This window comes from Felis catus, chromosome E1 (genome assembly GCF_018350175.1).
Source record: "Felis catus isolate Fca126 chromosome E1, F.catus_Fca126_mat1.0, whole genome shotgun sequence".
NCBI classification, from domain to species: domain Eukaryota; kingdom Metazoa; phylum Chordata; class Mammalia; order Carnivora; family Felidae; genus Felis; species Felis catus.
In genome coordinates, this window is record NC_058381.1 from 3,523,008 (window position 1) to 3,539,119 (window position 16,112).

Genomic DNA, 16,112 nt, shown 5'->3' on the forward strand with positions numbered 1-16,112 from the left:
TTCCCTGGAGGGCCCCTTCCTACCGGACCACACTCTGCACGATCTTCCTCTCGTCCTGGTCCAGACACACCGCGAAGGAGCAGCCGTTGGAGCCGATGATCTGAATCTTGTCCACTTTCATCTGTGACGTGCTGATCTGGAAGCAAGGCCCCCGTCAGCCCCGATCGCTGGCCCCCTCGAACTCCAGCCCTCGGCAGCTCTGTCCCTCGGGCCTGTCCCCAAGCCCGGCAGCAGCTCTCAGGGGCTGACGGCCTCCATCAGGCCCTGCCTCCTCCCCGGCCTCTACCTTCCCCGAGTCTGGAAGAAACAAGCCCTGGCCCCCCCCCCACCCGACAAAGCCCACTGCCCCCCTCACAAGGCCCGGGGTCCCTGACACGGGAGCCTTTGCACGCAGACACGTCCTCCCACAGGGCTCTCCTTCCTCCCCTGATACCCACGGAGTACGCACCCCAAACCGCACCTCATCCATTCGCGCATGCGCACACCCTCAGGCACCTGCACACGCCCGGGCCGTGGCCGCAGGCCGCGTGGCTGCGGGCCGCGTGGCTGCGAAGAGAGGGGTGCCCTTACCTGGTTGAAGCCCTTCTTGGACTTGGGGTTCTGCCTCTTCACCACTTCGGTCAGGTTTAGCGTCAGGGCCTCCATGCTGGAGTCTGAGGGGCAGGGGGCGGCTCAGGCCAGGCTCGGGGCCCCGCCCCCCGCCACCTGCACCCCGCCGCCCGCTCACCTAGCTCCTCCGGCTTCCGGCAGGCCTTGCTGAGGTTCACGGACGTGCACACCTTCTCCATGCTGCTCCAGCGGCTTCGGCCACTGATGGCCCCCTGGGAACACAGCGGGGCCGCACCCTCTCAGCCGGGGTCCCCCAGGGCCCGCTACCTGCTCTCGGAAGAGGTGGCTCCAGACCCACCGGTGGCACGCGTTCACCCGAGTCTGCTAGCTCGTGCACCAAGAGCAGTCTGACCCCGTATAGACCTCGACGACTCCAAGAAGGAGCGTCGGGTGCCCGGCCTGGTCCACGGATCGGAGGGCTCCAGAGCTCAGAGTATCTCAAAGGGTTATCTCCGGGACGGCTGAGCCCCAAGGGAGGAGGAGAGGGGCCCACGGGCATGAGGTCCCGGCCACAGCCAGGCTGGAGCCCCCTCTTGGGGTCTGGACGTCTCTTTCACCGGGACCTCCGCATTGCCAGATGCAAGTGCGTTTCTCAGTCCTCGGCTCCCCTGACCTCATAGGAGTGCCTGGCTGTGCTCACTCACTACTGTCTGCACCCCCGCCTCGCCCACCTGCCCCTGGTCGGGGCCTGTCTGCCTGCCATCACACGGCACGGGGCTCGGGGTGCCTCCTCCTGGCCCCCCACTCTCCGCCCCACTAGTCTCTCCAAGCACGAGCCTCCCGTGCTCCTTCCCCGAGGCCACCTACACACCCATCTCCCCCCTGCACCTGAGGCCAGGCCCATCCGTGCAACTGCACTTCTCACTTCCTCCTGTCTCTCAAGGGCACCCAAACTCGACCTGTCCCCAACTCACGGCCTCCCCGCACTGGACCTGGGCCGCTTCTGGTCCCGGAACACTGAGAGCCAGGAGTTTGGGCCTCCCGTTTTCTGATCCGCCCCTACGCCCTGCTGCTCACAGAACCCACCACCACCCCCATGCAGGCCACCCCCATTTCTCCCCGGACAACCAACTCCGGAGCCTCCTAACTGGCCTTCCCGCATCCCCTGCGGACCTCTCCAAACCGAGGGAGCTTCCAGACCTCAAATCTAATCATGGCACACATCCCCCAGCCCCACCCCCAACTTGAGCCCCTTCAAAGGGTGTCCACGGCTCTTGGGACAAGGACAAAAATCAAGGCCCTTGGTATTGTGGCCCTGCCAGCTCCTTTAGCCTCACCCATGCACCATCTCTGCTCTGGCCCCTCTGGCCTGCCTCAGTGCCCTGTGATGACATGTTCCCTCTCACCGCAGGACCTTTGCACATGCCGTTCTCTCTGCCTGGAGAGCATATCCCTCTCTTCTTCGCCTAATTAACTAGCTCCTCGTTTTCTTTCCAGTGCTGACTCAATGTCCCTTCTCAGGAAGCCTTGTGTAGCCTTCCTGACCAGGTTGAATGATCCTCTTAAAGGTTCTCAGGGGACCATGAACCTCTCCTTCACCTGTCACAGTTGTAATTATGTATCATGTGGGATCATCTAAGCAATATCTACCGCTCCCTCTAGACTGTAAGCACTTGACTCTTGGGAATCCCCCGGTCTGGGACATGGGAGGTATTCCCCAAACACCCAACATGCAGAGCTCTGTTAGTCAGTCCTTCCTGCCCGCTTCCCTGGCCGCCACACGTAAGTGGCCTCAGCATCACTGTCCCATCAACCCTTTTACTGCCTTGTCACCCCTCACCGCTCTTTGACACTCTCCTGGTCATTTCTGTTGTTTCCTGTCTTGCTCCTCCAGGAAAGTCGCAGAGAAGGCCTAGCCTTCTCTGCTCACCACTGTCTCCCCTCCCCAGCAGAGCTCAGCATGAGTAGGGGCTAAATGAGTATCTTTCGAATGGCGAAAGGAAAGAAAGAAGGAAGGAAAGAGGGTGGGGGGAGTATCCCCACTTTGAGGTCAAGGTTCTCGTGGCCTGTACCCCGGGTGTGATGCTCAGAGACCCATGCCACCCTCCCACCTGCACCCCACAAATCCTATGGTTCCCTTCTGACACGGGTCCCAGTTCCCACACACCCCGCGGGGCACCCCAGCCCTGCAGACCCTGGGCTCTCCCTCTGGACACTGCACCCTTGCCCCTCTCACCCTCAGCTCTGCAGCTGGGTGCTGCTGAGCACATCTGGGGGGTGGGGGCAGGGGGTGGGGGAAAGAACACTGGACGGGAGAAGGACGTCCACCCCCTCCCCTTCTCCCCGCTGAAAGACTGGGGCCCAGGAACACAGGGGGCTGCCTCTGGGTGAAGCAGGGGCAGGAGCAGGCCCCGGCGGGCCGGGCCCCCAGCACCGGCCTCACCTTGCTGTAAATAATCTGTAGTGTTAGAGGGATGGCCTCCCGGTCACCATCGATGCCCAGGCGCTTGCTGCCAGGACCTGTGACACACAGACAGACCGTCACTCCCTCTCCTCTCGGGGAGGCCCCTCGCCGACCCCGTGTCCCCCCTGAGGCCCAGGCGGCACCCACCGGAAGCCTTGATGGCACGTGTGGCGGCAGAGTGACCCAGCTCCAGGGAGTGGAGGAAGATCTCTGTCATCTTCTCCCCGGTGACGAAGGTCAGCTGCGGAGTACAGGGGCGGCATCAGAGGGCAGCCCCCGCCCCCCTCTGCTCGAGGCGGCGGGCTGCAAGGGCAGGGGGCGGGGCGGGGGCGCCGGCGTCGGGGGGCGGGGCTCACCTCCGTCTGATAGACCTGCAGCAACACGGGCCGGGCGGCGAAACGGCAGTAGTAGAGCAGCATGTCCGCCAGGATGGGCAGCTGGGCAGAGGAGCCGTCCAGGGGCCGAGATTCAGCCTTCAGAGACTGCTGCGGGTGGGGGGCAGAGCCAGAGTGAAAGGTGGCCGGCAGAACACAGAATGCTGGGGGGGGGGGGGGGGGGGGACACCCACAGCCCAGCCTCCGTCCCACCCTTCCCGCTCAATTCCAAGGACCTCCTGGTCCTCCCTGGAGGCTCCAGGCTGGATCCCACCCCCCCAAAACCAGGGGGCCTCCAGCAGGTGCCCCCACTCCCCCCGCCCCGCGGGGGCCACCGACCTGGCACAGGACCTCCGGCGGCAGGTGCATGAGACCCAGCACGTTGCGCTCGTACCAGGGGTCGAGCATGCCGAGGTAGTGGGAGATATCATTGGTGCTCTCCAGCTCCTGGGGGAGGGCCCAGGGTCAGTCCCTGCGCCACGGCCCTGCGCACCCCCCACGCCCTCCGCGGCCCCAAGCGGAGCCTCCCCCCACCGGCCCTGAGAGAAGTCTAACAGCTTTTAGTCTACGTCACGCTGCGAAGGGCCGCCCCCAAGCGCGCGGAACGAGGTGCCCCTCGAGGCACAGGCGATGGATGGCGCCCACTCTGCGCCCCCACGGCGCGTGGCTGGGGACGTACTGCAGGGCTGGGTTGCCTGGGGGAGTCCGCGGGGAGTGGGGGCGTCTGGCTCGCAGGGCTGGGGCAGGCGCCGGAGCCCCGCTTGACGGGCACGTAGAAGAATTGGAGTTTGAACAACCGCGTGAGGAGGGGGCGGTTGTTCTCCAGCCGCCTGGTAGAGGAAGAAGGTGGTAAGAAGCGGGGACCCTAAGGGCCCTAAGCCCGCAGCCCGGCCCCCCCCCCCCCCCCCCCCCGCCACCTCCCCGTCCCGGCGCCCGCACCTCCGCCCCCGCTCTCACCGCAGATTGCTGTAGGCCCGAGCCACCTTCCCCGAAATCCGATCGGAGCCGAAGACCACGACGCGGAGCGTGGACGCCTTGGGGTCCTCATCCCCGCTCAGGAAGGGGCGCCGGCGCTGGTGGCGGGAGGCGGGGGCCAGGAGCCAGCTGGGCAGCTGGGCGCTGAGCTTGGGCTGCGGCAGAGAGCGGGAGCGCTGGGGCCGGGAGGCCGGCGGCGGGGCCGCGCCGTCCAGGGGGCCGCAGAGGCTCCCCGCCCGTCGCAGGGGCAGGGCTGCGTCCGCGCCGCCCTCCGCGCCCCGGGAGTCCCGCCGCAGCACCAGCTGGCTCGTGCTCTTGAACAGTTTACAGATCCTGTTGAACTTCTGCCCCGGCCGGCGGTGGAGCCGGCGCCCCTGGCCGCCAGGCCTCTTGGGCCACTCTGAGGAGGAGCTGTCCTCGCTGTCCTCCACGTAGCCGCTGTCCACGCCGTCCGAGAGGCCTGACACGAAGGAGGTCAGCAGCTGGCGGGACAGGGTGGGCCCTGAGGCCTGGGGCGAGGCAAGGGACAGGGTGGAGTCGTGGAAGACCGCGGAGCTGGTGGAGAGCAGGGAGTCCCTCTGGGCACAACGCCCTTCCGTCTCCAAGTCGTCGTCGTCGTCCTCCTCCTCCTCTTCCTCCTCCTCGTCCCCCAGGATCCCTGGCTGGAGCAGCTCCTGTTCTTGGAGCAGGATTTCCTGCAGGACGTCTGCAAGGGGAGGCACCGTCTGGGTGTCTGGGCCCTTGCAAGCCCTCTCGCACACCCTGGGGACGGGCGACAGGCTCAGGCCGACTGGCCCGGAGGAGAAGAGGGCGGAAGGGAGGTTAAAGGCCAGCCCGGGACTTCAGCGCTTCCCCCTGCTCTGCTCAGCTGGTGGGGCCGCGGCGAGGCGGGTGCACAGACCCGGGAACAGGAAGCGCCCTGGCCGCTTTGGGGGACAGGATCGGGCACCGCGAGGGCCCCAACCGGGGGCTCACCGAAGCTGTCCTGGTTCCAGTTGTAGGTGTGGCACCTGGCCACCGGGATGGGGATGGTGCAGAGTTTGCCGGGTTTGGCCGTGTCTGTAATGACAGGGGGACAGGCGGTGAGGGCTGCAAGGGTCTCAGACAAGACGCCAGCACGGGCCACACGAGACTCAGTGGGAAGCTGGGACACCTGGCTCACAGCCCGAGGACCCTCCGTTCAAGCAGCCCAGGTAGGTGCCAGGCCTTTTTACAGGCTGTGCGGATGCGGCCAACTCAGCCTCCGAGCCTCCCCTGACAGGACCGGAACGGGAGCACAAGGGCACTGTCTCATCAGGCGTGGGTGACGGAAGACCGCGTCCCTTCTCCTGGAAGGGGCGGAGCTGCAGAAAGGATATTTTCTAAGCTCCTTGGGGGCGAGGCGTGGCCTCCAAAGGGACTGCATCCTTCTGCATGATCTCTGGTGGGAAAACGAAGCCGCCCGCCCCCAGGTAGCACTCTCTTTCTCTCTTGCCACGGCCGGCCAGCCCTAACACCAGGTAACGACAGCCGGGGGTCCCCGAAGGACTGTATGGAGCAGACCCACCGGCCGGCTGGGATGCTCACTTGGCCGTGGGCAAGACGCGCCCGCCCGGCTCTCCCAAGAGCCTCACCTAAGACACCAGGGAAGCCGGCTTTCTCTCCCACCGCCTGCAGCTTGGTCCTGAGCCACTGCCGGGCCTCGGCCGCGTCCCCGATGCTGGACGCCAGCTCCTGTGCCTCCGCGGTCTCCGTGAAGATGTCTTCCAGCTCGGCCAGGCTCTTGGACTGAAACCCCAGGGGCAGACGGGCTTGCTGCCGAACCGCAGCTCGCCGGCCCCACTCCTCCAGGTCCCGGGGTCTCGCCGATGGCAGCACCCACCGGTCTCCTCCCTGCCTTGTCACCCACCTGCACTCACAGCTGGCCAGGGAGCCGGGCCTCCTGCCCGGGGCCCCTCTTCTCGGGACATGGGCGCCAGAGAAAGGCCCAGACCAGGGCCAGAGCACCGCCAACTTGGGGGGGGGGGGGGCGGGGAGTGCTAGTCCCGAGCTCGTCACTGTGGCCCAGAGAGGGGAAGGGGCCGGGCTGGCCCGGGTGGGGGGAGGCCGGCGTACCCGGAGACGGCAGCACCGGGACAGAGCCAGAGAGGGACTCTGCTCTGATGGGAGGGGGAGTGATGCTAAATAAACCCCAGGGGCCCCGGGCACATACCTGCAGCCTGCAGTGCAGGCCTGGGAGGTCGCAGTGGGCCCCGAAGGTGGCCTGGAAGGCGTGAAGGAGCAGCGTGGTGTAGGCGCTGTGGGGCGAGTGGCCGGGTGCACTCAGCCTATTGGCCACGGCGAGGAACTCGGCCTGAACCTCCACCGGGTTCAACAACAGCACGGTGCTGGGGACACAGAGACGGGGCTGTGGGGAGGGCAGCACAGCCACGCACCTCACGTCTGGCGTCTGGCGGTCCTCAGAGCTCGCCCGGCAGGGCCTGCGGCCAGGCGCCGGGCCGGGGGCTCAAGGGTCCCAGTTCCGAGGGGAAAGCTTACGGTCTGCTTTTGACAGTTTGCAGCCAGTATTTTCAAAGACGCTTTGCAAGTGGAACTTCTTGAACTTGGGAGAGCCACCTCCCAGGGTCTCACGGGGATGGGAGGGGAGCGTGTGCTCAGCCACCTGTGCGTGTCCCGTCACCGGACCCTGGGCTCCGAGCCGGCATTTACGTTTGCTCGTCATGGAAAATCTCAGCCATGCCCAAGCGAACCCCCAAGGTGTCAGTCACTCAGTTAACAGTTAACCGCAGGTGACTGTTCTCACTTCACCCACACCAACCGCCCGCCGCTGCATTTTCTCCAAGTGTGTTGGAGCCATCCCGGTTGTCCCAGCTGTCGATGTTTCAGGATGGCCTGCCCGCACGGCTCCCGTCCGCACTGGCCTGTGCGGTGTTTAAACCCGGCGCAGAGAAGCAGGTGCTGTCGGGACCGGGCTCTGCCAGAGCACCCATCGTGCAAGGGGAAAACTAATGTCGGTTTCTCTGTTTGTAAGGATAAGGGGGCAGGCCTGCATGAGTGACTGGGCCACCCTCCTTCACTGAGCGCTTGATCACTCCTTCCAGAGACCCGTGCTGAGTCCTCGGACGGGACCAGCCGGGCACGCGCTCTCTCCGCCTGCTTGTTCCCTCCTGCTGACGGCGAGACCACCACTCTGTTCTAAGCTCCTCCTGCTAACCTCTTTGGGCCCCAGATCTGACAAATCCCTTTTTCCAGGGGCCAATGTGACACTTGGACATCATACTATGCTTTACTTCCCGCAATGCCCGGAGCTGGGTAAGTGCAGAGGGGTTGGTGGTCGGCCCCGGGTAAGCGTTGTTTACTCACGACACGAAAGCATTTTTGTACCCTTTCTGCCTCTCCCAAAGCCTGCCTCGGGCTTGTTTTGTTTGTTTTTATTAGAAGGAACTCATAGGTGTTTGCTCTACGGTGTGAATGTGCAGCGAGCCCCTGGCGCTGGGGGTGAGAGGGCCGGGGTCTCTGGGCTCTCGAGCATTCGGGTGAAACGGCAGCCACATGCCGGGACCCATGAGTGGATAATGGAATCATTCTGGGGGATCACAATCACAGCTGCCTTTTAAATAAAATAGAATAGACTGAGACACAGCCCATCCTAGGGGTTAGGGGTTAGGTTTCACTCTTTAACATTTATTTATTTTTGAGACAGAGAGAGACAGAGCATGAACGGGGGAGGGGCAGAGAGAGGGAGAGACAGAATCGGAAACAGGCTCCAGGCTCTGAGCCATCAGCCCAGAGCCTGACGCGGGGCTCGAACTCACGGACCGCGAGATCGTGACCTGAGCTGAAGTCGGACGCTCAACCGACTGAGTCACCCAGGTGCCTTGTGAGTTTCACTTTTTAAAGCTTGTTTCAGTGTGTGTGTGCGTGTGTGTTTGTGTGTACAGCAGGCTTTCATATAAAATGCATTTTTTTAGGGGCGCCCGGCTGGCTCGGTTAGTGGAGCACGGCACTCCTGATCTCAGGGTTGTGAGTTTGAGGCCCACATTGGGTGTGGAGATGACTTAATAAATAAATAAATAAATAAATAAATAAATAAATAAAATTCATTTTTTTTTTTTTTATGGTAGGTCCTAGTCAAAATGGTTTGGAAAATGCTATGCTATTTATTAATTTTTTTAAAAGTGTATTTATTTTGAGAGAGAGAGAGACAGACAGAATTCCAAGCAGGCTCCGTGCTGTCAGTGCAGAGCCCGATGCGGGGCTCGAACTCTTGGAACCGTGAGATCGACCTGAGCCGAGATCAAGAGTCAGACACTTGACCGACTGAGCCACCCAGGCGCCCCGGAAAATGCTATTTTAGTAACAGGCGGAAATACATCGTAGAAAGCTCGTGGGCTTTTGAGTAGGACCGAGGTTTAAATCCTGGCTCAGACACTCAGTAGCTGTGTGACCTTCGGGAAGTCACTTGGCCTCTCTGACCTCCAGTTTCCTCATCTGAAAACGGGAGGTAGAGCGAGGTTATCCTTGCCCTGTACCTTGCCGCATGATCGATGCGGGTGGTTTTTAACGTTTGTTTCGTTTTTAAGTCTCAGAGCCGTTTAGCAATCTGAGGAAAGCCTCTCAGCCCAGAGAAACAAACCTATGTACCAAACGTCACCAGCTATCCCAAGGGATTCCTGGTCCTCTTGAAGGCTTTGTTGGTGGCTGGGGATTTGGGGGTGCAGTGATGGAGGGAAAGCCAGATGCACGGGGGGGGTGGCATGGGTGTGGGAATGTGGGACCCCCCTCGAGAGCACTCACACGGTAGAACTGCGGTGACTCCTGATGGACAGGCCCTGCTCAGCCCTCACCAGCCGTTGGTAGGAGATTCCTGTTGCCAAAACAAACGAGAGTCGGTAGGTTTATCATGCCTCGCTGTGACCCCACACTGGCCAAGGAGGTCAGGGGCCTGGGGACGAGACTCAGGCCCCGTGCAGATCCGCTCCCCTGAGACGGTGGGCACAGGGCCCGAGGCTGCGAGGCGGCCGGCCTGCTGTCACCTAGGAGTTCTCTGGCCATCTGGAGGCACGGGGGCCCTCCCAAGAGTGTGCAGGCCCCCAGCTGGGTCTCCAATGGCCCTCCGCGCCCCTGCCTGGCTTCCCACGGGCTCTTAGGACAGGTGGGTCTCCCTGACCCTGTCCTTCCCAGGCTGGGTCCTGTCCCTGCCCCTGGCCACAACACCCCCACCCCCAAGCCTTTCTCTCCAGCCTCATCTGCCTCATCAGCCCAAAGTCTCTCCTTTTCTCCTGCGACCTGACTGGAAAACAGAGCCTTGAGAGTAAGGATTCGGTTGTGTATCCACCACGGTAAGGTTAAACAACACTGGCCCTCCTCACCGACAAGGGCACCAGAAGCAGGGGCTGGGATTCAGGGGGGCAGGCAGCCTCAAGGGGGCCCCTGTCAGGGGGCAAGGCCCCTCTGCGACTGGGTGTGGGCCGGGAGGAGGAAGGCAATCCCCCTGGATAGGTGCAAAGCCAACACCGGGGTCAGAGACAGCTGTAAACAGAAAGGCCACGATTTTTGTGTCATCGATGGTGGAAAATTGCTAGTTCATGCTATTCTAATTTAGGACCTAACTGTTTTGATTTGGGGCCTTTTGTTTGATGTTTCTCTTAGGTAACTGTCACATGTTCAGAGGTTGAAGTTATGCTTATTTTGATGGGAAAGTCCCTGAAACGGTGGCTACTGCCATCGGGACCTGGGACACCATCTGGTGGCCACTTGGGTGAGTGACAGAGGCCAGCTCCCCTCCTGGCCCCCTGCAGGCCCCCCAGTGAAATGCTGTAGTGGAGACATCACTCACCCTCCCGACAGTAACCCCCCCCCCCCCCCCCCCCCCCCCCCGCCACCAGACCTCAGAACACACAGCCAAGTGAGGTCTCTTGACCCTTCTGTACACATTCCTTTTGCTATGGAAGAAAGCTCAAAGGCCTTGCCTGCATACAAGGAGCCCCTGAGCAAGCCCCACCTGGTTTCACGGAGTCACTGGGACTCAGGTCCTTGGTTCGTTCTATAGAGAGTCTGGAGGAACCCACGGAGATGCCTGCGGGATGGCCTCCAGCTCTGCAGGGCCACCAGGCCTGGGGGGAGTGAGGCGTGGTGACCCTGCTGCCCCAGCCGGTGGTCCCCGCCCCCCGACAGGCCCAGTCCGGCTCCGCCGGGCCACTCTTACTCGTGGGTCACACATGGCGGGGACCTGTTCGCATCTCCCCAACACCCTTCCCTCTTCTTCACCAAAGGGCACAGGTTGATAGATCACATTTTTTGACCTCCCTTGCAGGTGTTGGATGGGGGCTTCTGGAAGACCCCATTTTGCAACCTCCCTTTCCTCCTTTCTGTTAACTGGAATGGGGACATGATGGCCACAGCTCCTGCGGTCATTAGACCAAGAAGTGACACCGAGGGCAGTGTTTCCTGCTAAGGATGGTGAAACAGAAAAAAGAAATGATTCTGGAATGTTCAGCCCTGCCTGTGCCAACCCTGGGCTGCCTTCCACTGGGATTTTTTTTTTTTTTAATGTAAGAAAAAAAAAATAAACCCCTTTGAGTTGCCACAACTATTATTCTGGGGTTTCTGTTTTGGGCAACCAGCTTACTTCTAACTCATCACGCCCTGTGGTTTCTGGAACAGCTGCTCCCTCCTTTCCCAACATCTCTCCCCCGTGACTCTGTGATACAAGAAGTCTATCTTTGGCCATGATGTTGTCTTTCGGTTCCAGGATCCTATCCAGAGTCCCACACTGCATGTAGCCTAGCCTCCTCTACCCTGTAATGGTTCCTCAGTTTCTCCTGGGACACCTGTGCATTTGGGGTGAGATGTTCTGTGACTAAAACCCCCACCCCTGGGGCGCCTGGGTGGCGCAGTCGGTTGAGCGTCCGACTTCAGCCAGGTCACGATCTCGCGGTCTGTGAGTTTGAGCCCCGCGTCGGGCTCTGGGCTGATGGCTCAGAGCCTGGAGCCTGTTTCCGATTCTGTGTCTCCCTCTCTCTCTCTGCCCCTCCCCCGTTCATGCTCTGTCTCCCTCTGTCCCCCCAAAAAAAAAAAAAAAAAAAAACGTTGAAAACCCCCACCCGCTAGTCAACGATGTTTGACTTTGCTTCAAGGAATCTATGCCTCTTATTCCATCATCAGAGACTTAAAAAAAGTATGAAATATAAATGTCTATGATCACTAAGATCCCAAGGGAGACTTACTGCTACTGAAGAATATTCAGAATTCACCTGCTACCAGTTGTTGGGCAGAGGTGATCGAGCCCAGGTTTGTACCTGCTTTGATAGAAGGTCAAAGGCAGCAGGAGAAATGGCCCAGGGAGGAAAGTGCTTACAAAACGGTGGCTGGGATGGGGCACCTGGGCGGCTCAGTCGGTTAAGCGTCCGACTTTGGCTCAGGTCATGATCTCGAGGTCACAGGTTCAAGCCCCACATCGGGCTCTGTGCTGACAGCTCGGAGCCTGGAGCCTGCTTCTGATTCTGTGTCTCCCTCTCTCTCTGCTCCTCCCCTGCTCGTGTGCTGTTTCTCTCTCAAAAGTAAATACACATTAAAAAAAAAATGGCAGCTGGGATAGCCCAGGATTTTCCAGTCACGCACAATGGTCTGCCTGTGCCTCTTGGCATAGAAATAGCTCTATGCAGATGTGAGAATACATTGCTGGCATCGAAGGATATGGTTTTGGGAATCAAACAGACATAGCTTCAAGGGAGTAGAGCTCTTGTCAGCTACGTGAGCGTAGGCAATGTCTGGAGTTCAGGTTCATCCTCTGGAAGGTGGGAATAATAGTAAATACCCAGGTCGGGGTGGGGGGGGAGGTTCCTGAGGATGAGACCAATCCAACCATCGTCATCATCATCATCACCATCGACAATGATGGTCCTACTTTTTTTAGTGTTGATTTATTTTGAGAGAGAGAGAGAGAGAATGTTCTTGAGCAGGGGAGGGGCAGAGAGAGAGGGAGAGAGAGAGAATTGCAAGCAGGCTCCGAGCTGTCTGTGCAGAGCCCGACACGGGGCTCGATCCCACGACCCGTGAGATCATGACCTGAGCCAAAACCAAGAATCAGACGCTGAACCGACTGAGCCTGAGCCGCCCGGGCGCCCCACGATCCTACTTTTGACCGGGAGGCTCAGAGAGCTCCCGTCACCTGTCCGAGGAAACCAGCTAGTAAGTGACAAAGCGTAGGTCATACCACAGCCCGCCCATGTTCCTCCTTCCCTCACACCCGACTTTACAGCAAGAAACATGAAACTTCCGAGTGTCCGTTTTCTCAGGTCTGACGTGGGAATAGTACTACTCTTCCCTGCACCCCCTTGGGCTGTGATCGGGGGAGGGGAGGTGCAGCCACGGAGGTCTGTGGGCTTTGAAAGCCGCACAGTGACTCACACATATGATGCCCCCTGTCGCCCCTCGGGATTACAGATACATTCTTTGCAGGCGAGCGGTGTGGTCTACACAGCTGGCGGGGGCTTGGAGTAAATATTTGACAAACATGTGGGCTGAATCCAAGGGGCTGCGGTGGGCAGGACCCGGTGGCACTGACGTGAGGTTTCCTGCCACCCTCAGAGTGGAGGCAGCCAGGCCACCCTACTGGGGTGGAGTCAGGAAGAAGGGGGAGGCCCGAAGGCTTGATAACTTGCCCACTTCCTCCACCACCCAGCCACATCAAAGCAGGATCGGCTGTTTCACTCATCGCCATGGCAACTGGCTCCATACGGCTCCTTGGGTGAAGGGCCCATGGTCCCCTGTCATCTTCTCCCCGTAACCTGATCAGGACCTGTCTCTCAAGGTACCGCTGCCCCATCCTTACTGTCCCCAGCAACGTGAGATCCACGGAGGCCAGTATTCACCTTCAAATTGCTCTGAGGGAGGAGGCATTATTATACTCCCATTTTACAGATGAGGTTAAAAAAAAAAAAAAAAAGAAAAAAGCTCCTATAAATTAAAGAAATGTCTTGCCAAAGGCCTCACAGCTCCAGGATGTGAGGCCACGGTGGCCTCAGACCAAGTACTGGTGACTCTGCTGAGTGGTTCAGCCTCAGCTTCTCCTGTGGCCTCCACTCCGGCCTCCGCCCCACTGCCTCCCTCAGCTGGGGGCGGTGGGGGGGGGGATTGCGGGTGGGGGCACTCAGGAATCAGGCAATGATAGTCCCACAGGCCGAAACGAAAATCTCACTAAAGCACTTTCTAAGAAGCCCACTGAAGGGTCATGCAGAGAAGGGTAATTTAGCTTAATTTACTCTTCGCTACTGATGAATCAGGCAGGGCTCAGGTTCTGGAAACGAGAGGCGAACCCGGGGACGTCAGATGAGGGAACTGGCTTTTGTTCGGTAGAAAAGAGAACCCCGCAGGGTATGGCGTTATCCTCCTCTATCATCTCAACTAATTTCGTATCTAATTTTGCAAACGTATTCTCGCTTCTATGAGGAACTTGTCTTCAAAACTTTATCTATCTATCTATCTATCTATCTATCTATCTATCTATCTATCTATCTATTTTATTTATTTATTTATTTATTTATTTATTTATTTATTTATGAGAGTCAGAGAGTCAGAGAGAGAGCAGAGCGGATAGCATGGAGCCTGACGCGGGGCTCGAACTCACAAACTGTGAGATCAGGACCTGAGCCAAAATCAAGAGTTGGATGCCCCACTGACTGAGCCACCCAGGCGCCCCCTGTGAGCAACTCCCTCAATCAAGGGTCTCATACCCTCCTTGAAACGAGTTCTGCCATCTTGCTGGTTCCCTCAGTAACGAGCGCAACGTGTCTTCCATGAAGGCTTACTATACATTTGCGCAAGTTAGGTTTTGTTTTTTTGTTTTTTTTTAACTTGAAAACGACTCTCTGCCGTGAGAAAGAGTTCTTGATTTCCTATTTCGGTTCTGCTTTCCCCGGAAGGGGACAAGTTGTGAGCCCAGGCGGCCTGGCATAAACTGCCTCTCCAGGCATCTGCCTTCTCTGCCATCACCAGGACATCGGAGGCGTCACACGGTCCCCGGGCACTGTTGAGGGCAAGGTGCTCAGCAGTGAGTGACTGGGGCTCCCAGGGTCCTCTTGCTTGGAGTCCAAGAACCCTCATTCCATCTCTGCCTCCAGTTCCTCCTCTGCCTGGCTCTCGTCCCCTAGGCGTAGAACCCCACCGTCCCCAGCATCCGGCCTTCACCCTTCCCAGGCAGCCCTCCACGCCACCTCTGCTCGCTGGGCTGCCCAGAACACAGTCTCTGCTCAGCGGCGTCCCCAAAACATCTCAAGGCATAGCGTGCCTTCAGGGGAGAAGAGTCAGCCGGTTCTACCTGAAACTGGGAAGCGGTCTGGTCTTCCAGCGTGCAACTGACACAGCCCTCCATCTCCCTTATCCATTTCAAAGTAAGAGTCACTTAGATCTTTGATTAGCGACTGAAGGCCCTGCCAAGGTGTTTGCATTTTAAATCCTTTCTGTCTAAATTAGAGAAGGGAAGAAAAGCTCAACATTCTTGTTGAAGGAATTCTGGCCGTCGACAAGACGCCCAGAAGCAATACAGACCTGTTGGTCTGGGGGAGCTGTTGGAAAGAAGGGAATGAAAGAGAATGACCCTAAACTGGCTTGTTCACTTAGGGTGCCTTGGAAAGTCAGATTGGCAAAGCTGTCTATTCCTCGTGTGCCTGACTACCTTTCCTCCCACAGCACCTTCTCCTTGAGGCCTCCCTGATTTCTTCGTTCCTCCACCCAAGACTCTGGCATGCCGCGAGGTCCCAGGAACAGGTGGGCTTTGGCATTGGCCAAGCCTAACCAGTGCCTGCTCCGAGCCTTGGTAACCACAGACAGCTGACTGGTTGGGCAGGGAGGTCAGGTGATTGGCTGGCAGGAGACAGACAAGCTGATTGGTTGGGAGAAGACCGCCCAGCTGACTGGCTGGGAGGAGAGAGATACACTGATTGGTTAAGAAGACAGATAAGCTGATTGGTTGGGGGAGGACAGCTCTGCTACTTGATTAGGAGGAGACAAATCAGATGATTCCAGAAAGAAGTCAGGAGTCCCTCCAAAGGAATTTACACACAAAGCTGCAGTCCTGAGCTTTCTAGGGTCCACGGATTGCTGGGGAATAAGACGTAGTACTCTTGTCCTGTGTGTGTTTAATGTGTAGGAAAAGAATTAAACGCTGCGAGCATTATATAGGGCCTGATGCATTTTCTCTTAAAAGAAAAGAAAAAAACAAAAATGGGATTATAACATACAGTTTTTGGGGGGCCAGCATTTTTACTCAACAAGTTACTCAACATCTTTTGCCCTGGGTAACTCTGTATCTATGTCTTTAGTGGCTGAATAAAACTTTGAATAATAAAAGCTTTGAATTTTATGCTCTCAGATCTGTCAGCCTTTTCTAAATTTTTTCCTTGGGGGCAGGCATGTTTGGTATCTATTCACTCTAGGTAGTTCATGTAACCTAGTTTTCTTCTATGATATTCATGGTTTTGTTTTCCACACTTCAACCTTTCATCTACCTGCAATTGATTTTATGTTTGAAATAGAATTATTACATTTTTTTGAGATAGAATTATAACTCATTTTTAATAATAATATTTATTAAATGACTGATTTTATTCATCACTGGTTTCAGGATGCCGCTTTGTCATAGAACAAATCTTTCTATATTTAGCCTGTTTCTAGCCATTCTACGTTGTTCCGTTAACTTATCTATTCTTCTACCAATAGCGCACTATTTTAATAATTTAAGCCTTATAGTTATAGTTGTAACAGACCTA

The 16,112-nt window shown here is 58.1% G+C and overlaps 1 protein-coding gene and 1 long non-coding RNA gene across 4 annotated transcripts in view; one reads left to right on the plus strand and one right to left on the minus strand.

Annotated features, from left to right (window-relative positions):
* PIK3R5 (phosphoinositide-3-kinase regulatory subunit 5) overlaps positions 1 to 16,112 on the minus strand; it is a 70,826-nt gene that overhangs the window by 1,942 nt on the left and 52,772 nt on the right. For 2 of the 3 annotated variants that reach the window (XM_023243497.2, XM_023243498.2), the window contains exons 6-18: positions 9,139 to 9,208; positions 6,554 to 6,728; positions 5,976 to 6,129; positions 5,338 to 5,421; positions 4,345 to 5,068; positions 4,067 to 4,217; positions 3,727 to 3,834; positions 3,370 to 3,498; positions 3,161 to 3,254; positions 2,993 to 3,069; positions 728 to 821; positions 571 to 653; positions 24 to 136 (exon numbers count right to left, since the gene is read on the minus strand). In XM_023243497.2, the coding sequence (XP_023099265.2) occupies positions 24 to 136; positions 571 to 653; positions 728 to 821; positions 2,993 to 3,069; positions 3,161 to 3,254; positions 3,370 to 3,498; positions 3,727 to 3,834; positions 4,067 to 4,217; positions 4,345 to 5,068; positions 5,338 to 5,421; positions 5,976 to 6,129; positions 6,554 to 6,728; positions 9,139 to 9,208 (2,056 nt within the window). The remainder of the gene's footprint in view (positions 1 to 23; positions 137 to 570; positions 654 to 727; positions 822 to 2,992; positions 3,070 to 3,160; positions 3,255 to 3,369; positions 3,499 to 3,726; positions 3,835 to 4,066; positions 4,218 to 4,344; positions 5,069 to 5,337; positions 5,422 to 5,975; positions 6,130 to 6,553; positions 6,729 to 9,138; positions 9,209 to 16,112) is intronic. The other variant, XM_023243500.2, reaches the window with a different exon arrangement.
* LOC123381860 lies at positions 8,399 to 10,936 on the plus strand. Its single transcript, XR_006589364.1, has 2 exons — positions 8,399 to 10,102; positions 10,658 to 10,936. It is a non-coding gene; the product is annotated as an uncharacterized LOC123381860 (long non-coding RNA).